At 40.3% G+C, this 18,054-nt stretch overlaps 1 protein-coding gene across 1 annotated transcript in view; it reads right to left on the minus strand.

Moving 5' to 3' along the window:
• LOC127416566 (disintegrin and metalloproteinase domain-containing protein 33-like) overlaps positions 1-18,054 on the minus strand; it is a 187,335-nt gene that overhangs the window by 72,885 nt on the left and 96,396 nt on the right. Inside the window, exons 4-5 of the mRNA XM_051655992.1 lie at positions 17,121-17,196; positions 4,700-4,776 (exon numbers count right to left, since the gene is read on the minus strand). Coding sequence (XP_051511952.1) covers positions 4,700-4,776; positions 17,121-17,196 — 153 coding nt within the window. The remainder of the gene's footprint in view (positions 1-4,699; positions 4,777-17,120; positions 17,197-18,054) is intronic.

The raw sequence follows: 18,054 nt of genomic DNA on the forward strand, positions 1-18,054 counted from the left end.
CTAACTCTATTGACATTCCTAACTATTTAAATGTAAATGAACTAATAATATAATTTTTTTTAATTTTACGAAATTCCTGAAGTATTACCCATGACCCTCATGTTTACCTCTTTGTCAAAGCTCATCTCTGCAATACATGTGTAATAAAATTATTACAAATAGTAATCCTTTATTTAATACAATACTTTTCACAGATACTTATTTACCAAATCAAAGGCAACTTAGACACCACATATAATATGTTTCTGATGCATGTAACTAAAATTATAAATTGAGCACCATTCAAAACAATTTGGCTGTGTCAAAGCCTTGGATTTATTAATTTTGCAGTAAAGTATGACAACCTATCAAAGATACAGAGGTTTGATTCGTATCTCTGTAGGCAATTGGCTTAAATTCAACCGAATCAGACAGTGGGCAGACACTGCTTCAAGGCTGTTTGTGGATCATGTTTATACATAGAGAGGAAGCAGCTTGAATGAGGCCTGTGCACAAAAAAATATTAACATTCTGTTAGGGCTCCTGTAATAGTCATTAGTGCTTATATTAAATGACATCCAAACATCCTGGCCAAACAATTTCCTCTCCCCACAAATAAAGCACAAACAATTTCCAGCATATGCAAAAAAATCACAATTTGCAAGCATAAATGAAGGGTAACTGTTTATCAGCTAGATCTAGTCTACATCTACTCAGACAGCAGAGTAATATGAACATGTTTAAGCATGTTATATATACAATACTGATGACTAAACACCCTTTAGGATGACTTGCTGCCTCAGTTATAAGCTAACTCAGGTGCGTGCTTTATAAGAATGTGTTTGTGTGTGCCATGGTTTTACAAACACTCCCCTCGATAACCACCAGAGGGCACCGTCACCCGAGTATTAACTGTTCTTATGAACTACGATTCCCATCATCCTCAGCGGGACTGATTAAAATACACCTGTACCCATTTCAGTGACTATGTAAGCACTGCAAACACAGGGCTTAGTGCGAAGTCTTGTTTTTGCCCCGGCTAACATTTCTGAGCGTTTTTCTATTCTAGTCTGTCTGTGTTTGAACCACTGCCTGTTATTATTGTCTTGACACACTGCTGCCTGCCTTCTGACATTGATCTGTTCCTGGAATGCTCTTTGTCATTGTTTGCTGCCTGCCTTGACCCTCTGTCTGTTTTGTGACCACGACTATTGGATTTGCCTACATTGCTGTATATTTTGTATATTGACCTGTTGTATATTCTCTGTGACCTTACTAGTAAAGCTGCAAATGGTGAAAACGCTGCAAAACCTTCACCTACCCGCAACAAACACATTTCCGCCGACACCTCAACCAGATCCAGCGGTGAAACCGACAACACGGAATCCCATCACCACCTATCCCCGACTCGCCTTTCCAGATAATTTTGACGGCACACCTTCTAAATGTAAGGGATTTCTGATGCAATGCTCGATGTTCATGGGCCAACAACATACACTTTATCCCACGGAGGAGAGTCGCATTTGTTTTGTATGTTCGCTGCTCACCGGGAGGGTGTTGGATTGGGCTACAACCGTGTGGTCTAACAAGGGTACGAAATTCACTTCCTTCACCAGCTTCAAACAACACTTTTGCGAGGTGTTTAAACATCCTGAGGGAGGGAGAAGTGTTGGCGATCAGCTGCTCTCTCTCCAACAAGGAAGAAACACAGCTGCCGAATATGCCCTGTCATTCCGCACTCTCGCTGCACAGACTGTATGGGTTGATGACACACTCAAAGTGCTGTTTCGAAGAGGATTAAACATTTAACTGCAATCGGAGTTGGCATGTCGTGATGAAGGGAGAACCTTGGACCAATTCATTGATCTTGCCATCCGTATTGACAATCTCATTCTCTCGCAGAGACCAGTTAAACTTCCTCTGCAGAATTATCAGCTGACATGCACCGCTGAGGAATCGGTGCCCATGCAAATAGGGCACGCACATCTGACTTCAGAGGAGAGAGAACGGCACATCAGACAACGCCTATGCTTATATTGCGGTCCACTCGGACATTTACGAGCAACCTGTCCCGTACGACCAGCACAACCATCTAAACCGGCGGTGAGTAATGTCTCTCTACCTCTCCATTTAACCTCATGCATTAATGTGCCGGTAACAATTTCCCTGGCACCAAGAATGTTAAAGCTGACACCCTCTCTCATCAATTCGAAGCTCAGAATCAGAACCAGACACCAGAACCCATAATCCCCACATCTATAATCATAGCCCCAGTCCAATGGGACATCATGACAGAAATTACCCAGGCCCAGTCTCAAGATCCAGTTCCACACGATTGCCCAGAAGGCAAAACCTATGTGCCACAATCATTACAGAAGAAGGTTTTACGAGGGTCCATACTGCTTCCAGCTCCGGGCACCCCGGCATCATGGCTACACCCCAACTACTCCGGAACCAATTTTAGTGGAGAACCATGCAGGCAGACACCATTTCTTAGGTCAACCAATGCTCCACTTCTGGAGTAACCAAATCTTCCAGACTACTCCCGGCAGGCCTGCTTCAACCACTTCCCATCCCGCAGCGCCCACGGTCTCACATCGCAATTGACTTTATCACTGATCTTCCAGTCTCTCAAGGTAACACCACAATCTTAACAGTAATCGATTGTTTTTCCAAAGCATGTCGATTAATCCCTCTACCCAAGCTCCCCACAGCCTTTGAGACAGCAGAACATCTATTACATCAAGTATTTCGGTTCTATGGTTTACCTGAAGACATCGTATCTGACCGGGGTCCACAATTCACTGCTCGGGTCTGGATGGTGTCAACATCAGCCTCACTTCTGGGCACCATCCTCAATCCAACAGGCAAACCAAACGTCTGAATCAAGAAATCACTCGTTTTCTTAGGATGTATTGCCATCAAAACCAAACCAACTGGAGCCGGTACCTGCTGTGGGCAGAATACACCCAAAACTCACTAAAGAAACCATCCACGGGCATGTCTCCATTCCAATGCATGCTGGGATTTCAACCACCCTTATTCCCCTGGTCTGGAGAACCCATCGAATTGCCAACCATCAACGACTGGCTCCGGCAGAGCGAGAAAGTGTGGAACCAGGTGTATGTCCATCTAGAGCGAGCTGTGAGGAGACAGAAAGTGCAGGCCAATCGGCATCATCGCCCGAGTCCCCAGTATACACCAGGACAATAGTTCTGGCTCTCCACTCACGACCTACGCCTTCATCTGCCCTGCAAAAAACTCAATCCCAGGTATGTGGGTCCCTTCAAAATCATAAAACAAATCACTCCCGTATCATTTCGACTTCAACTGCCCGCTAACTATCGTATTTCTCCCACATTTAATGTCTTGCTGCTCAAACCTGCTGGTGGTCCAAGGGAGGAAGTAGAGGACAATGCTTCCCTCGATAACCTCCAGAGAGCACCGTCACCTAAGTATTAACTGTTCTTATGAATTATGATTTCCATCATCCTCAGCGGGACTTACAATACACCTGTACCCAATTCACTGACTATTTAAGCACTGCAAACACAGGGCTCAATGCAAAGTCTTATTTTTGCCCCGGCTAACATTTTGCGTTTTTCTATTCTAGTCTGTCTGTTTTTGAACCACTACCTGTTATTATTGTCTTGACTCACTGCTGCCTCCCGTTTGACCTTGATCTGTTCCTGGAATACTCTTTGTCATTGTTTGCTACCTGCCTCGACCCTCTATCTGTTTTGTGACCACGATTATTGGATTTGCCTACGTTGCTGTATATTTTGGATATTGACCTCTGCCTGTTGTATATTCTCTGTGACCTTACTAGTAAAGCTGCAAATGGATCTACCTTCTGTTTCTCCTTAGTCTATGTTACACATGGAGACTTCCTGGCTGGTTTGTAATAAAACACATCCTCTTATGCAAACACATTTCCAGAAATACTTGCTCACAAACAGACTTATCCACACCAAACAACTGAACAAAATACCAGTAACACTTTAATATAAGGTTCTATACATTAACAATGAACACTACTTTTACAGCATTTATGAATCTTGGTGAATTTTCACATATACTAAATTTATAAATTTGTAACATTTGAAGTAGTGTACATTAACTCTATCTAATGCATTATGAACTAACGTCAACTAATTAATGAGTATAGTACCTATAAATTAGAGGGTTCCCATGGTAATGGAACTTGGAAATATCAGGGAATTTTAAAATTGTGTTTGTCGTGGAAATTAATACAATCAAAAAATACATTTTGTAGTTTTTCTCTGCTCTAAAATATTTAATGTGCTAGAAATGGTTCACATATCGATTTTAATGATTTATTTGCAAATTAGTCAGAATTAAAATGATTTTTAAAATTGTAATACCAGTAATCACAAGCGCCTGGAAAAGTAATGGAAATTAATTGTTTAAAAAGGGTGTGAGCCCTGACATTTATATTAACCATGATTAATAAATGCTGTAAAATATTGTTGTTCATTTTTAAATCATGATACTTAATGCATTGACTAATGTTTATCTAATTGTAAAGTCTAACAACAAAACCTATCATACAATAATAATGCTCATAAGATCCACACACAGACCATCTTGTGTACTGTGGCATTTTAGCATTCCTGAGACACATGACCAACTGAACTGAATTGATTGTGTTCTGTGCTGACCCAAGAGAATCCAATTATGTAAGAGATGGATCACATACCTCATTCCAAAACATGTGCTCAGAGCGACCCAAGAGTCTGCATGACCCATGACCCTCCCATGATAGAAGCAATGATCCTAGAGTTAGAAAGAGCAAAAGAGATTATATGAGAGAAGATGGCAGTTTGAAGAACAGACTGGGGTCGGGGTAAAAGGTACACTTTGTAAGTTTTGATTTGTGTTGTGTTTATTGATATGGCAGTCGTTTTGGACTAATGTCCGTCGTGTCAGAATTACTGTACGAGATGGCAGCTGGGAGATTCTACTCCAAGCTGTTCAAGTCCTCGACTCGGAAATGATTTGTTCCTATGCTATGGCAATGCTCTTAATGCCAAAATGGATCCATGTGCAGCTTTGTTGTTGATGCCAGCAAAATATTGTGCAGAGGTTCCCAGCTACCTGAAGCCACTGCCATTTTGGTTATTTTTACAAAAATTCTGATATGACATGAAAGCACTTTTTTACACTGACATATAGCAGAGTGGATGTTGTGTCATGCAAAAGCAACAGTTTCGTACTGATGCCATTGTGCTAATCACAGTCAGCTAAGATTAATTTATTTCCACTACTAAGAGTCTGCGATAATAGACCTTATTCAGAGCAGTGCTATATTTAATTTTTGAGGGGAATGAAAATGAGGCTGTGAGGGACAGAATAAGGGCACCTGCATACTTCCTACGAAATCGTAAAACGAATGGGTGTGACGTCATATAGACAGGGTCGGGGAGTAACGGAATACATGTAACGGGATTACGTATTTAAAATACAAAATATAAGTAACTGTATTCCACTACAGTTACAATTTAAATCATTGGTATTTAGAATACAGTTACATTCAAAAAGTATTTTGATTACTGAAGAGATTACTTTGCATTTTATTGTCATTTGTTTAATTTAATATTTAGTCCTTTCAGATGGAAAACATTTATACATATAAATGATGCGATCCAAAGTGAATGTGAACAGCGGTGAAACACTTTCTTATGATGTGTTACATTCATACGAGCAGACAGAGAAGCATGTTTGAAGTAAGTTTGGAGCAGAAGAAATAGAAATAAACCTTGTGTAAATTGTCAGCTTTACGCTAAGCTAAAATGCTATTTCTAGCCATTTTACATGCACATGTTACCAGGCACGATCATATTTTTTTATCACGAAAATTCACGTTGGATCATAATTTCTTTTTTTCTAGTAAGACCTTTGATATTAGGGCAAAAATCGAATTCTTGATAATAATATTATTTATTGTTTTCCTGTAAAAATATCTAAAAATCCTTAAAACAAGATCAATTTGATTAATCTTGTTTTAGAAACAATACTTCATAAGATATGTAGGTTTTTCAGAGAATGTATTTTTAACATGTGTATTTTGTCTTACTGTACTGGCAGAGTTTTTATAGTCAAAACAAGTGAAAAAATCTACCAGTGCTGAAGAAGTAATCCAAAGTATTTATTATACGTTACTGACCTTACAAGCATGTACAGCATGTATTCTGTAATCTGTAGTGGAATACATTTCAAAAGTAACCCTCCCAACCCTGCATTTAGAACAAAATCTGTCCAAAAAGGTGTTATTGAATTCGTTTCAGTGGTTCGTAGCAGCTCGCCAGGGTGAACTTTCAGGAAAGCTTCTTACCGGCTGCTAAACACCTTCTTACTGCCATTGGCCCACATCATCGGTAGGTGTGACATATCAATACGTTTTCAATTAAATTATTTTTTTATTTTGCTACGTTCATGCCTCTCTAAAACGCTCTTCATAACCACATACTTTGGAAAACCATGACATAAGGAAATTGAAAACGGAGTTTTCAAACTAAAGGCAAGATCACGTTTAGTCCGCAGGTGAAGAAGGCGTGTGGGATGTGGAGCTTGTGTGAAAACAGCAAAAAACTAATTGCCGAGCAGCCTTTTTTTTTAATCCTGCACTTTATTCTCTGTGTGAATGAGAAGTAAAAAAAATAACTTGCCACTAAAATATATCCTTGTCCATTGTGAATGTTCAGTGTAACTGTGTACGAAGCACCGCCCAAACAGAGATCACTGCCAAACCAAGCAACTTCCTATTGGTCAACGCGGCAAATTCACCTGTCAAAGTTTACCAAACTTGAACGACACGTGAAATCCGCAAGGGGAAATTCTTCGCCACCAGAAGTCGCAAAATTCCATTGAGATGACTGTATTTCGCTCACGGAATTTCACCAGGCAAAGGTATATTTAACTGCACTTTCAAATGGATTAGTGTGGCCTAAAGGTGTATAAATATAATTTTCATAATCTGTCTTTTCTGAGTTTTATGTCTACTGATTTTTTATTTTATTTTGAAAAGATGCTTTTCAATGTTTCATCAGCTGAACGATCAACACAACTTTAAACAACAGTATAACCCATCGAGGGGGCTATCCGTCACAGCTTTGTTTAAATATGATGCTACTCTGAATAAGGTTCATATTGGGATAAAGCGAGTAATATTCATCTGGTCATGTGATCTTAACATGGTGGCCACCATGAGGCAGCACAGTTCCATGTAAAATAAAGGGTATTAGGGTACTGATATGACTGGAGTCTCAAGTCAGTGTACATCATTTAAAAAAATATTTTTCAAAAGTACAAGTCATTTCTCTGCATATACAATTTTTAATAGGGAAAAACTTACAGAGTGCACCTCTAATGTTGTTCATAAACTAAGAGAAACCAATTTAATGGAACATCTATCTAATTAATAATAAAAGAACCACATCTGTACATCACAATTACATTTGTTACATTTTGGGTTTTAAGCTTTATTGGACTTAATTAGTCTTCCACATTTTGACCGCAGTACTGGAAAAATAGATAAAAGAAAAGAAAAAAACTCCCCTCAGGAGTTTGGAAACTTTTGAAATATAATCGCTCCATTTAACTCTACTGAAACAGATCTAAACTACTGTATGTACAAGTGATATTCTTTTGGTTATTTAAAAGGCTTCCATGAATGGTCAGACCGTGAAATTAGTTCATTTATTTGAACAGAAAGGAAGCAAAAGAGGGATGGTCAAGCACGGCAGACATACAAATCAACTGTCTCTGAAGACAACGACCAAGACTCTCGCCTGCCCAGCAGTTAATTAATAAGGAGATAGAAGATCTAAAGGAGCTGCATATGTCAAAAGATGGTTGCAAGCATATATATGTTTTGATGATTGAAATCTGCAGCAGTACTTCCTCTTCTCTCAGCCAGTGCTTCATTTTTGTCTCTGTGGTTGTCCGCAGGGTGAAAACTGCCCACTATTTATCCACAAATTCATTCCATGCCATCATTTCAAGCCATCATGGAAAATATTTTCATTTCCAATAACTGGAACTAAGACATAAAACTGATTTGCTATAATGTAAAGCCTGCACACTGACAGTTTAATCTTCCCACTGTAGGACTCATGAATATTTGATTTTCTTTGATTTGATAGGACTAAGGTTTGCTTAATGACTTTTTTTATGAAGTTATAAATACTACACTAATTCAAGCTCTGTGAGTGTGTGTGTGGGTACCAAAGGGCAAAATGATTTCATTGTATGACCAGTCATGAAAATACATTTTTGCTGTACAACATTAGGTTTTTCTCCTTATTTTTTAAATTAGTGATAAAAGTGAACAAACAAATTATAAATCACAAGTTGCATTAATGACTGTGTCCAAATTGTTAGTCTAGTGGTAACATTTTCGTCAAATCCAAACGTAACATTATAATGAATCAAATATTTAATATAAAAAAAGTGCTCAAAAGGACATGATGGACAGTGTTACTACTACATGCCAAAGGCTTGTCAGGTAAAACAGTTTAAGCATACTGAATATCACATTAGAATTCCAATGAGACAGCCTAGTCTCATGAAAAATATGTGACTGTGGCATCACTTTTGCAAAATGATAGTACATGGTTCCTTACATGTATGGTGGCGGTTCCAAGGTGAAATGTCCACTGAGTGGTGCTAAAAACAATTTTAAAAACATTTCCCCAAATATCTGAGGTTTTTAAGGTTAATGCTCTATTGAGTCTCAAATCAGCATACCTACCTCCCTACACTAAACCTTGAACCTTAACCTAACCAATAGTTTCATAAAAAGCAAATGTGAGATGAAAAACAGAAGATATCTTTCAGGTTAAAGCTGTATTGTCTTTTAAATCAACAAAATAGACCTCCCTATCCTAAACCTTGAACCAAAACCTAACTGATAATGTCATTAAAGCAAATGTGAGATGAAAAACAGAAGAGATTTTTAAGGTTAATTCTTTATTGAGTTTTAAATCACCAAAACCAACATCCCTAACCTACACCTTGAACCTAAACCTAACCGATAGTGTCATAAAAAACAAATGTGAGATGAAAAAACAGAAGAGATTTTTCAAGGTTAATTCTTTTTCGAATTTTAAATCACCAAAGCCGACATACCAACCCTTAACCTTGAATTTAAACCTAACCAATAGTGTCATAAAAGCAAATGTGAGATGAGAACAAGAGATTTTTTAAGGTTAATTCTTTATTGAGTTATGAATAAAAAAAAAGAAAAATGACTTTCCTACCTTAAACCATGAACCTAAACCTAACTGATAGTGTCATAAAGAAACAAATGTGAGATGAAAAACAGGAGATTAAGGTTATTGTGTTTTAAATCAACAATACCGAACTCCCTACCCTAAAGCTTGAACCTAAACCAAACCGATATTGTCATAAAAAGCAAATATGAGATGAGAAACAGAAGAGATTTTATAAGGTGAATTCTCTATCAAGTTTATATATATATATATAAAAAAAAAAACGACCTCCTCACACTACACCTTGAAGTTAATCTAACCAATAGTGTCATAAAAAGCAAATGTGAGATGCGAAACAGAAGAGATTTTTTAAGGTTAAAGCTTTATTGTGTTTAAATAAAAAAAAAACTGACCTCCCTACCCTAAACCCTAAACCTAACCGATAGTGTCTTAAAAAGAAAATGTAACATTAAAACGTTTTGGTTACTGATGTAATCTCTGTTCCCTGATGGAGGGAACGAGATGTTGTATCGATGTAGTGACACTAGGGGTTCGATCTTGAGAGCCCCAATCACCTTTCACCAATCACTTTGCTTGAAATAGAAAAGGCCAATGAAAATTGGCGAGTGGAATTTGCATGTCACTCTCCGCCAAGGACATATGGGTATTGAAGGAGACTGCATGCATCACTCATTCAGATTTACGCTGAGAAGCCGATAGAGAGTCCCGGCCATGTCAGCGGCCGTTTCAGCGCCACGGCAGGAGGGACACAACATCTCGTTCCCTCCATCAGGGAACAGAGGTTACATCAGTAACCAGACGTTCCCTGTCTGTCACTCACTCGACATTGTGTCGATTTAGTGACACTAGGGGTTCCTATAGGAAATACCGCAGGCACTGAACCGTGTCACGAAGTACGGAAGAGTGGACATGGGCAAGCTGCTGCGTGCCTCACAGCGAGCACTCAACCACGTCGTGACCTTCCATCGAGTCAGGTAAGGCGTCTCCCTAGTCCCATTAAGGGGGGTGGAGGCACTTACCCAAGGAGGCTACAGGCAGTGTCTTAACTGATAGCTGTTAAGCAATGTCCCGCCGAGCACTTTTCTAGAATAGCACTGGGAAGTGCTCTTCCCTCTCCAGGAAGGAGAGCACTACAGAGACCACATCTTGCTGAAGGGAGTTAGCATGTGGAGAATACCTCACATGGACTTACCAATGGGGAAGTTCACAAATGGAATGATACCACAGGAGGACCCTATCTATAGAGAGGGTATGCAGCACAGTGGCCGAGGCAGAGGAAGCTCTGATGAGGGGAAACACAGGGTTCACCTAAGGGGAACCGAACAGTGGAAACTCATCATACGGGATTACCAAGGGGGAATCACCACACATGGAGCACTGAGCCCAAGCACACGGGCTCACCTGAAAAGGGGAATACCATGAGTACTGGTCCTGGTGGCGTCACTCCTCTGCCGAGTTCGTCACCTGAACAGTGCTAAAGAATTAAAGAGGCATCCGGAGTTCGCCGGAACGGGGAACTGTTGTGGACAAAAAGTACACAATATCACCTTTGAAAAAGGGGAAAGGCGCAATGCATGCAGTACACCCAACCGGCCACCCGGTCTACCTGCTGTTACCATGTAACACTCGGATTGAAACCGGGTCTATGCGTAGGTTGTAAAACCTTGCAAAGGTATTGGGTGTAGCCCAACCTGCAGCTCTGCATATGTCTGCAAGAGAGGCCCCCCTTGCCAGTGCCCAGGAGGACACAACATCTCTAGTGGAGTGCGCCCAGACTCCCAAGAGGCACGGCAAGTCCTGAGACTGGTATGCGAGGAAAATGGCATCCACAATCCAATGGGCTAATCTCTGCTTGGAGACAGCTTTCCCCTTCTGCTGTCCTCCAAAACAGACAAAGAGCTGCTCTGAGCATCTAAAGCTCTGCGTGCAGTCCAGATAGATGCGCAGAGCATGAACTGGACACAGCAACAACAAGGCCGGGTCTTCCTCCTCTGAAGAGAGAGCTTGCAGGTTCACCACCTGGTTCCGAAAAGGAGTGGTGGGAACTTTGGGTATGTAACAGGGCCGGGGTCTCAAGATCACGTGTGAGTGTGCAGGCCCAAACTCCAGGCATTCGCTGGTAACAGAGAGCGCCTGCAGGTCCCCCACCCTCTTAATGGAAGTGAGTGCCACCAGGAGGGTCGTCTTCAGGGACAGAGTGCTGAGCTAAGCCTGCTCCAGGGGCTCAAAGGGGGCTCTCTGTAGGGCAAGTAGGACCACAGAGAGATCCCAAGAGGGGAACAGGCGCGGTCTAGAAGGATTCAACCTCCTCGCACCTTTGAGGAACCTGTTGATCAGGTCGTGCTGTCGTGAGGGTCTCCCATCCAGTGTATCGTGGTGAGCTGCTATGGCAGCTACGTACACTTTCAGGATAGAGGTAGACAGCCGTCTCTCCATCCCTTCCTGAAGGAAAGAAAGCACAGACCCAACGGCGCATCTCTGTGGGTCTTCCCCATGGGAAGAACACCAGTTAGCGAAAAGACGCCACTTCAAGCAAACAGCCGCCTCGTAGAGGGGGCCCTGGCCTGGTGGAAGACCTGCTAGGTCTACCTGCGCCTCCCCGAATCTCTCCCAAATCAGCTGTACTAAGTGGGGGTGGAGCCTCCACTCCCCTCGGAGCATTACCTGCCGTGAGAGCGCGTCCGCTGCATCACCCGCAGTGCTTGCCGACCCGGCCGGCTGAGCGTCAGCCCAGGACGGACCAGGTTGGGGAGCAGCCGCGGTGGCTCCTTGCTTCACGAAGAAGGAAATGAGCCGCGACTGCAACGTTCTCATGGGTATGTTCTCGCAATGAGAACACAACCCTTCCACGAAAGCTGCCTCGGCGTGCTGGCGCCCCAGACACTCGAGACATATTTCATGGGTATCTGGAGGGGAGAGATAATGGCCACATCTAGTAGCGCAAACGTGGAAGGACATCTTTAAAAAGATGGCAAGCATTTGCGCGAGCTCTTTTAGAAGGAAAATATTCTCTGTCTTGAATATACTCTTTTAGCACCTGCAGACTCAGGCTGCCGAAGAGCCCAGGGGAAGCACAGCACTCAACCGTGTGAGGGTGATCCAGCAGCGAAGCAAGAGGTGAGAGGACGAACACATGCACACATGCATTTGGCTCCGAAGAAAAAATCTGATGCTAAGTGATGCACACCATCTCCTTTTATACCCGTATGTCTGGGGCGGAGAGTGGCATGCAAATTCCACTCGCCAATTTTCATTGGCCTTTTCTATTTTAAGCAAAGGTGATTTGGGCTCTCAAGATCGAACCCCTAGTGTCACTACATTGACACAACGTCGAGTGAATGACAGACAGGGAAACATAATTGCTAAAGCAACCATGTCATTTTCTGGTGCTTCCATGACACTTTCAGATCACATGTCGACTTGCCTACTCTTCAGGACTCATATCCCAGTCCTTTGCATTGCAAGTGCAACCCCTATCAGTTTAAGTAAAAACACAATTTGATCACACTGGAACAAGTAAGTGTAGTTTGTTAAGTAATGCAAATGTTAAAATATTTACAAGTCATGCAATATAGTAAAAAAATTTGATGTCATAAGATAGCATTGTGTGAGGAACAGGGCGAAAAGTGTTTGTGAACTGACAATCTGCCCTTTTTACTCATGATTTGTGTGAAAGGATAAAAAGTTGTTGTTTTGGTGCCTCTAGTGTTCAATTTACCAGGAAACTGCTGTGATACAATGAGCCATGTAAAAAACATTTAGGAAAAATATGTAACAGGATTCTATGAGACCAGGTTGGATAGATAGAATTTAAAACATGACTGCTAAATATAATGTAAAATACAAGATATTCTGTATTGTCTACCATGTTATTATTGTTAAACTGCAGATAAAGTTGTATAGTTCTCTTCAGATGCTTGCTCTATAATTCTCATAATTAATTTATTAATAGCGGGGGGATTTGGGTAAAAATATTTTGTGTGTGTAATGCATATATGTGCATGTGTATTCTGCAGTTACACAGGGTTTTTTTTTACTTTGCACTCTGACTGTGCTATAAACACTTCACTGTGCTCACCTACGTATTTTATATTGCTGCCCCCATTCTAAACCATCTAGAAATAGTCTAGTTTTTTCCTATATCAAATTACCCTGTCTATCACAACAGGGAGCAAGCCATGTGCTGTGATCTCTGCAGTAGCTAAAGCACACTGCTCATTCCCCTGAAAAGCCCTTTGTGTGTTAGTGCCCAGTGGTGAGCTTTACGCCCATCCTGTGCAGCTCACTCAAGGGGGCAGCTGGAAGCTGCTAAAAGGGCTAAAAAATATTCAGGGGTGTGACTTTACTCCCATCAACTCTTGTCAAGTGATGGAACGCAATTACAAAGCTCAGAGCTTGTGCAGGGACTGCTAGTGGATTTGGGATCTTTCACAACAGTCTGGAAAGGCAGCTTACGGCTGGAGAAAATTACTTGTGGTTTTGTGTCCTGTGAATGATCAATAAGTCAGATTTTGGGGATGCGTGGTACAAAACAAGAATGCTTTGCAATGAACAGGCGGAGAGAAAACTCAAAGAGCAATTTCGACTTATATTTCTAGTCACACTTTTTGCTATCAAGTTGTTCTCTGCCTTGATTGAACCTGGCACTTCACACCTCAACCACATTCAAAGGCAGCACGTACTGTAGATGACACGTTTTCTGCAAACTTTCTGCAAGAGATAGCAATAAATCTTTACCAAATCTGACTTCTGCAGCTAAAATGTATCATAATGGAACCACTAGAGCCTTTTTTGCCCGTGAACAGCAATTTTTGCAGGAATCAAAAATAGGGAGAGAATTATTCATAACAAAAATATATCCCACACTGGCAGCATTAGGCTGTTTTAATGGATACATTGTATAATGGTGTTTATGTGGGTTTTGAGTGTTCAAGTATGTTTAGAGGCTTGGTCATGTGGCATCATTCTGTAACTACATGCCTTTGACGCTGTGTTCTCCATTTTCTGATGTGAGAATGTTACCCTAAGGAGAGAAGGGGCAGAGAAAGCGAGATTCTGGCTATTATATAGGTGGCAGAGGACGAATCCCAGTTGCCTCCATGTCTGAGTCCGTCAATCCACGCATCTTATCACATGGCTTGTTGAGTGTGGAGGCTTCATGCTATTCTCTGTGGCATCCACGCACAACTCACCACACACCCCACTGAGAGTGAACCACATTATAGCGACCACAAGGAGGTTACCCCAAGCCAATTTGGTTACTTAGGAGACCTGGCTGGAGTCACTTGGCACGCTCTAGATTCAAACTCGCGACTCCAGGGGTGGTAGCCAGTGTCTTTACTCACTGAGCTACCTAGGCCCCCTCTTTTAGGACCTTTTAGGATTTTTATTTTTTGTATTGTGGCATTATTTTCATGACAATTACACACGTCTCCCTAATTATCCCTAATAAAAATATGATGGCATTTTATTACACTTTTAAAAGTATTACAGTATGGTAAAAGTATATACATTATGGTTATATTTGTTGTACTACCTTTATGCTGATTTTATTAATACTGAATAAGTGCATACATTTTTATTAAAAAATCATTAAAGTAATTGTTATTATTACAGTAATGGGAATTTAGGTGGGAAATGTGCTTGTGCACACTGTTCTAAATATAATTTATTATGTTTATTTTGATTTTGGGGGTAAGATACACAAATCACATCCACTCTTTTTGCAAAACTCTATACACATTCTCACTCACTAAAACACATTTCGCACTGTGATGCACTTGTGTTGCAAAACGGTAAACACGGGCGGCAAAAGTTACAGTTTTTCTTGATCGATTTTACGCATATCTCCAAACTGCTTGAAAACTTTGTAATTGTCCTAAACAGATTGTGCATGTTTCTTAATTTTCCTCATTTTCTCAAAACACTACATACAAATTTCTCTGATCCAAAACTCATGCTTTCAAAACAGTTAACACAGACAACTATATTAAAGTCATATTCTCAAATGCACATGTCAGGTTGCCAGATCCCTTCATATTAATATTGGCTGTGTTAGTAATGCACACAGCAAAGAAAATGCAATTTACTAAACTTTTCACACAACTATTATGACTCTGCTATCTATAAACGGGGTAAAATATGAAAATTCAGAGCAAACAAACAATGGGGAAGAAGAAGAAGAGGTAGAGTGGGTAAAGAAAAAGAAAATCTGAGGAAGAAGTGATGAGAAAAGGGGAAAGTTTTCTCAACTCTTTCAGGTGTGTGCTTGAAAAGACTTCAGGAAAGACCAAATGGAGACGGTGAACAGAAAGAGGACAACAGGGTGGAAGATTAGAGTAAAGAAGGCTCAAATGATCTGCGAGTCCCTCTAATTGATCATGTTATGAATTATGGTCTCTCTAAGACACACAGAGTGTTCGGCCTAATGTGAGCTGATCCACAGTGACTTCAATCTCAACAAAAAAGAAGAAGAGGGAGGAATGGCATTGGAAGAGGAAGAGCAGGGACAACTAGAAATTTAGAGACATTTTGTGAAAACACATGGAAAAAGGTCTTTACGGTGGATTTTTATGATAAATGTGTTAATTCAATTGTAGAGTTGTGTGTCTAATGGAGTTAATTAACAGAGGTTCAGGAGTAGCGTGTTAATTTTAATCTGACAAATCACAGCCCGCGAGCAGGAGTATATAAGCCGCTGCTTATCTGCTTCCTGTGACAACTCTCCTGACATCCCACCTCCACCCCATCTCCACATATTCTCTAGATCCATTATCTAAATAAGTAAAGTCCGGGGGTGTAATCAGGACTTGAGTCGAGTCTCGAGCTCCGAGCCCTCCAGTATACGGACAGCAAACCAAATATGTTTACTGCTTCAACACAAGATTACATTAACATACTAACTAGTGAATAGCTTAACATGTTATGAATTTAATAGAGAACACATCTATTGATTTGATATTAGTATTTAATTTTAATAAATGCATTATCAGAAAATAATATATTGCTTCATTATGCAGTGAAATTTAATTGTTCTGCAAATTTGAGTGTCTGTTTCTGTTGGCAAAATTAATCTCTCATTGACTTTGATTTTGCAGTTGCACAACATTTTTGAGTGTACTGTAATGCGCTTTTCATTTAGAGTTTTCTTTGTTGTTTGGACTTTTGCAGTTGGACTACAGTATTTTTACATTATGCAATTGCTGAATATACAGACATTCAATACTGTATTACTTGCAGTACTTACAGTATACAACATATTCATTGTACTATGTTGTGATTACTATTCTTTTTTGACTAATTGCATAATGCATTTACTATATACATAAAAAAATAAATAAAAAAACCTGTAACTACATGCCCTGGATGCTGTATTCTCCACTTTCTGATGTAGTGACTAATGAATGCTCTGTAGTGTTTATATATTGACTTGCTGTGTGTATGATCAGAAAGCATTGTTTGAGTTTGAGAACAGAATTTGAGGCGATTGTTTGATTTTACCAGAAGTGTCAGAGGTTTTGTGAATGTAGTTTTAAGATTTGGTTTTGTGTTTAAAGTTGTGGGAAAATGGGTGAAGGTTTCAAGAAATGTCTTAGCAATTGTGAAAAACTGTAACAAAAAACAACCTTATTGTAAAGTGTTACCAATTATGCATATAAACATAACATTCAGAAGAAAACCTACAACTGCTTGTGCAACAGCAATTGTCATGCAAACAAAACACACTGAAAGTAAAATCTGAAAACTGAGTGAAGCAGAAAAGGAAAGAAGAGGGAGAGAAACAAACAGACAGAGACAGAAAATAAAGAGTGTGTGTGTGTGAGAGAGAGAGAGAGAGAGAGAGAGAGAGAGAGAGAGTGTGAGAGAGAGAGAGAGACTCCTTCTTACAGTGTGATTGCTGGTTTGGGTGATGGGGAGGCCATTTTCATAGTGAGTCTCGGAGAAGTCGTGACCCAGAAGCTCCCTAAGAAAGACAAAGTGAAAAATCTGTAACTGTGATATCTCTACATACAAATACACATTTGAAGGAGGTTTTTGGAATTTCCAATTCCAACAATACTTTCAATTCTCATGCAATACTTTCAAGATACAATCAGGGGCGTTGGAGCACGGCTAATGATGGACCAGAGTAACAGGGGTCCTCACTGGAGGGGGGCCTACAGAAAGGCTACACTGATATTCCATTATATTATAATTTATGCATGAATCATGTTATATACATACAGTCATAACATGCTATTGTTTGGAATAAAAGGTGGCAAGAGTCCACCTGTAAAATTTCCCCCTATAATCTGCCTTGTCTCCTCCCATGTTAGCGACCCCCACCCCCCTCTTCAAAAGCAAATGTGGTCTGGTCCATCAGCCAGTGTGCGGTCCAAACCGAGTACATGTCCTGATGTACATTGCTTCAGTCCGTTAATGTATCTACAGAAATTAATCCAAATTTGGACATTTCTTAAGAAAAAGGAGCGGAGAAAGAGCAGGAGGTAGCAGGCAATTTTTGAGTTTTTTTACAGAAGAAAAGTGAGCCATATCTCTCAATGCAGCTACTTTGTGAATATCAGTTTAATATGCATGTAAAAATGGTCCAAAAGTAACACATTTTGCATGCACCACATGCGAGAAAAATTTGCTTTTGGCGAGAAAATAAAAGGGAAATATTCACCAGGGGGTAGGTAGCATTATTAGCAAATACATCATTACATGCTTGCTTATTAAAGTGACATGCACAATTCAAATCAAACTGTCAACATCTGCCGCTACTCACACATCTACTGTATAAACATATTTTACTTCAGTGCAAAATTTACCATCAGATGTT

This window comes from Myxocyprinus asiaticus, chromosome 2, assembly GCF_019703515.2.
Source record: "Myxocyprinus asiaticus isolate MX2 ecotype Aquarium Trade chromosome 2, UBuf_Myxa_2, whole genome shotgun sequence".
Classification (NCBI taxonomy): Eukaryota; Metazoa; Chordata; class Actinopteri; order Cypriniformes; family Catostomidae; genus Myxocyprinus; species Myxocyprinus asiaticus.